A 5118-nucleotide genomic window follows, 5' to 3' on the forward strand; every position below is an offset into this window, starting at 1 on the left:
CAGGAAAAAGGAGCACGAGAAACTGGAGAAATACCAGGGCCTCAGAGAGGAACTGGAAAAGGCCTGGAAGGTAAAAACCACAGTGGTGCCTGGGGTCATCTGGGCAGTCACCCCCAAACTGGAGCAGTGGCTACAACAGATCCCAGGAACAACATCAGACATCTCAGTCCAGAAATGTGCAGTTCTAGGCTCAAAAAGGGCGCATTTTTCCCGCTAGAGTGATTTAAACTATACACAATGCACACTGCCAATGGTTGCACATACACTTCTTGTGGATTCTTCTTCATTGTTGTTCTGTGGCTTCTTCTGGGTATCAAAACTAGGAATCAAAATTTTAATTCTGAACAATTCCTGGAGAATCAGAATGTTAGTCCTGGTTCCAATCAATTCTCGAGACTTTATGTCCAACCCTAGTCTTAACTGTTTAAGGTGATCATTTCTGATCAAAAGGTGAGAAATGTGAATGATGTTTTAATGAAGTACTTCATTGTCTGGATTGTTGAATTTGTTTTGATTCAGGTTGTCCACTTTGTCACCATGCCCCAAACATTAAATTTATAGGTTTTGATCTTAATGTCATACCATTCGTTATCAAAGGACATATGTACATGTGAATTTTAATGTGTCATGGCCATGATGATAGTTTGTTCCATTTAGATAAAGTTCTGTAACTATCTGGGACATTGAAGCTGAAGCTGATTGGGTTATGATGGTTACTGTGTACTGATCATGGGCTGTAGAACGAATAAATATTTCCTGTTTTGTTGATAATGTTGTCACAACTTCATCAGACTTTTGCACTTTGTATGAACTTGTGTCCTTATTATTTCAGAAATTCCACAGCAGTTCTTTTTATTGAAGCTTTTGTTTTTACTAAGATTTTCTTTTTATTTTTAAAGATGATTGGATTCATCTTTTTATTTCCTGTAATTTGACCTCTGATCAACTGCAGGGATGGAGTTTGTTGCTCACCTTTGACCTTCAGCTGAACTTCTGTCACTTTCCATTCGTCTATTTCACTGCTGAGGCTGCAGGTGTAGTTTCCACTGTCAGAGAGTCGAAGGTTTCTCAGAGTCAGGCTGAAGTCTCCAGCATTCAGAGGATCAGGTGTCATTGATGTTCGGTTTCTGTAAACCAGGTTTTGGTTTTTAAGATCATCTCCTTCATCTCGTCTTAGGTGGACAAGATTGGGATTAAGATCATTTCGACTCCATATGATTGAGGGGATGTCTTCTGGTACTTGATCTTTATAGGGGCAGGGCATAAGGACAGATTCTGCCCCATCATACACCTCCACCACCCCAGCCAGGGCATGCTGGAAAACTGTGAGGACACACAAACAGGAAGATAAATCAGCTGTGAGTTTGTCTGTGTTTATGAAGCTAATTAAATCATTTAATGTTTTCATTAAAAGCCTCTAGCCGCCAGTTTGAACAGTCTGCTCCACCTAAACATTTCTGATATGAAGAATGTGTTGTTCAAATGTTTCATCTAACTTCTGAGGGTGGAAGGTGTTTGGAGCTACACCTGACCAGAGTTCTAAACTAAAGGTAGACATGAGATTGCTTTATATCTCCTGCTGCCCTTCATGCCTGAGTTTGAAACTAAGATCATCTTTCTGTGGTGAAAAATCACTGAGGTCTGACTCTTCCAGTCACATCCTAAAAAGAACTTTCCAGACAATCTGACTCATCACCACATCTACATGATCAGTCAGCCCTCAGAGGATGAGCTGGGGATGACTCTCAGCTACTACCACAACAAACTTTAGCTCAATATCTCTAAAAACAACTGAACCATGTTTGTGTTTGCTGAGGTTCTTTAGCTGTGGTGGCCATCTTGAATTGGGTTAACTCCAAAGAAGTTCATAGGATGATTACTTTCTAAGAGTTTTATTAAAATCTATTCAGCAAATATTTTACCAACAGACAGAAAAGAACAGACAGACAGAGGTTATTGCATGACCACCCATCTTCAAGGTGCCAGGTGACAGAGAGATAAAAACATAATCTGAGTCAGAGCTTCAGCTGCACAACAAGAAGACAAAAAGCAGCTGGTCTTACCGTGCAGAAAGATCCAAAACACCACCAACATCTTCTTGTTCCTGTCAAACTAAGAGCCCTCAGCTCCAGCAGCTGATCGTCTTCTGACTCTCTGACAACACTTCACTGTCTCTTTACCTACAGGATGTTATCAGTTCTCAGGAACACCTTCAGCTTCCTCGTAGTTTCACACCTGATCATCCAGTTTGTGGAACAGATGTAAGTGACACGCCTCTCTCTTCACATGTGTCAAAACAAAATTCTGCTGTTTATTTTATTCTCCTCTCTGACTGGTCAGTTTCACAAAATGCCAGAAGTAGAGAAAACCAGCTCTGCTTGAACCTGAACTTGACCTGGTTTTATAGAACCAACAGTTAACCTGTTTTCTCTCAGTCACTGATTCAGTTTCAAAACTATCAACAACAGATGTTTTTTGTTGGAACTCTTCATTTGTTATTATCAGGATGTGAGGAAGATGTTTTGTGAAATAGCCCAACATCTTTTCTAATGACGATACAGCTCATTCAAATAAATGAAGCTTTCAGTTGACTGTTTCTACAGCTGCGTACTTTGCAGGAAAAGTCCTCACAGGGCTCATTAAGAAAGCATGAGGGGTCCCGTCAGCTTCAGGATGAACTTCTGTTGGTTCTGTTCCTGTCACAGACCTGAGGGCTGGACAACAAAGGCTCCATATCAATGGTAAGAAAGGAAGAGGTTATATTGAGAGTTTCAGCTTAAACTGTCGGGAAGAAGCTCATTAATAAATAAATCATTCTTTCTGATCCACAATTAGTTTCTTTTATTAAGTCCTGATTCTTTGCAGAATGGATCTTGTTAAAGGGGACCTATTATGCAAAATTCACTTTTTGCATGTTTTTGTACTTCCATTTGGGTACCTACTGCTTCTAGAAACAGTCCAAGTCCAAAAACAACCACCCAGTCGTTTTTTTTAGCAATAAGTAAGTGTTTTCTGGTGTCTGCAAAACGACCTGTTTCAAAAATCTCAGGATTGTTGTATAACATTCCCTGTTACCTAGCAACCCAAAGCTGAGCCCTGCCCCTCACCTGGCAACCCAAGTGGAGCTCCACCCACTTCATTACAAGAAGACCATCACATTTGTTCTGCTGGTTTTAACGCTGAACAATGTCTGCTGAAAAAAGAAAATATTGTGTTGTGTAGATCATGTGTCTATATTGCCGCTGTCTCTACCCACTACCAGTTGAGTTTCGGACCCACTTATTACCACTCTCCTAATTGACAAATGTTGGTTTGGAATCGCTAAGAGCCCCTGTTCCAAAGTCAGAATCCTCAGAGTTTGAATTAATAACAATATAAATGTGCGTCAGATCCGCAGCGTTTAATCCTTTAGCTAGTTTTTATGTTTTAAGACGAGACACTGAGTTGGGGCGCATGACCAACAGCAGCTTATTTGCATAATAATGACATAGCCCTAAAACCGCTCATTCTGAAATGAGCTCAAAACAGGCAGAACTGATCAGCTGAAATGTCAATATCTGAGAATGATTTTGTGTATTAAATTTAATGAACACTTTTTGTATAGCCTTCAGACCTTTCCTGACTTGTTCAAGGAAGCATAATAGGTCCCCTTTAAAATTCTTAGAAACTTGAATCCATGTTCCCCAAGGTTGATTAGGTGTAGCGGCCATAATGAATCGGGTTTATTCCAACAGTTAATCAGTTGTACGTGTTTCTCGGATGATTACGTTCTGAGAGTTTTATTAAACTCTATTCAACAAATATTTTTCTAATACACAGAGAAAAGAACAGACAGACAGAGGCTATTACATGATCACTGACTCTCTGACAACACTGTCTTCACCTACAGGAAGTTAGCAGCTCTCAGCAGGAGGACTCATCAGTTCTCAGGAACAACCTTCAGCTTCCTCATAGTTTCACGCCTGATCATCCAGTTTGTGGAACTGGTATAATTGATAAATGTTTGGCTCTCTCTTCACATGCATGTCAGGACAAAACTGCTGTTTATTTTATTCTCCTCTCTGATTGGTCAGTTTCAGAAAATGCCAGAAGTAGAGAAAACCAGTTCTGCTGAAACTTGAACTAGAGCTGGTTTTATAGAACCAACAGTTAACCTGTTTTCTCTCAGTCACTGATTCAGCTTCCAAACAATCAAAAGCAGATGGTTTTTCTTGGAACTCTCCAGGCAGATGGAAAATTCAATTCAGTTTTCTCCACTTGACATTCCAACTGTTTGACTTCCTTTTCTTTTCCAAATTAATTTTGTCTGATGCTGTTTTTCTGATTGGTGTATGAGGGGTGTTTTTAACTTTTTAACTTGTCATATCTCTGACATAAAGCTCTGTCGAAATGCGAAATTTTACAAGAATGAGAACCAATCTCTCCTTTCACTCAGGCTTCGAGAATTTTCTGCCTTATAGTTTTTGCACAGCAACTAGAGATGGTCCATTGATGGTCCATTTGACACTGAGGATCTGAGCCTGTCTCACTGTTTCGAAGTAGACTGCTTGAAAACACTCTAGAGTAGCGTTTCTCAACAGTGGCGGTACCGCCCCCTGGGGGGCATTGAGAAGGGGGGCGATGGCAGCAATATTTTCAAAAAGGGGGCGTTGATATTCTTTTAGGGGGCGTTTGCTTAAAGGTAAAGTTTACACAAAAGATTCACAACAATATCAGTTTAAACTTTGAACTACTTGCAAAAGTATTGTGGCCTAAAACATTAAAACCGTCACAGAACTGCAGCTGTATCGATGGTGTTTCTTTTCGGCGCAGGTCCGTGCTGCCTTCAGGAGAACGGGACATCAGAGTATCGTTTTCATAATTTGTCCCACATATCAGTTACTTTGTAAACGTTGAGACAGGAACGCTCTCTTTAGTGATATTACCCTTGAAATTATTTATTTCTCTTACATGGGTTAATTTCTCTGAAGGATACACCGTGAGCGCATTGTTATCGCAGTGGTTAAACATTTACAAGAGCAATATTCTGTTTTCGGACTTTTGCTGAAAGCATCCAGCATCCAGACGCACTTTAATTCCTTTCTGGACAAGATGCTTTGCATGACTGCTGAACACAAA

At 40.2% G+C, this 5118-nt stretch overlaps 1 protein-coding gene across 4 annotated transcripts in view; it reads right to left on the reverse strand.

Moving 5' to 3' along the window:
* The window catches only part of LOC108244246, a 62940-nt gene extending 60745 nt beyond the window's left edge, over nucleotides 1-2195 (reverse strand). For all 4 annotated transcript variants that reach the window (XM_037976659.1, XM_037976658.1, XM_037976657.1 and 1 more), the window contains exons 1-2: nucleotides 2064-2195; nucleotides 973-1323 (exon numbers count right to left, since the gene is read on the reverse strand). In XM_037976659.1, the coding sequence (XP_037832587.1) occupies nucleotides 973-1323; nucleotides 2064-2094 (382 nt within the window). In that variant the 5' untranslated portion in view covers nucleotides 2095-2195. The remainder of the gene's footprint in view (nucleotides 1-972; nucleotides 1324-2063) is intronic.
* Between the last annotated feature and the right edge of the window lie 2923 nt (nucleotides 2196-5118).

Source organism: Kryptolebias marmoratus, linkage group LG7 (genome assembly GCF_001649575.2).
Source record: "Kryptolebias marmoratus isolate JLee-2015 linkage group LG7, ASM164957v2, whole genome shotgun sequence".
NCBI lineage: Eukaryota > Metazoa > Chordata > Actinopteri > Cyprinodontiformes > Rivulidae > Kryptolebias > Kryptolebias marmoratus.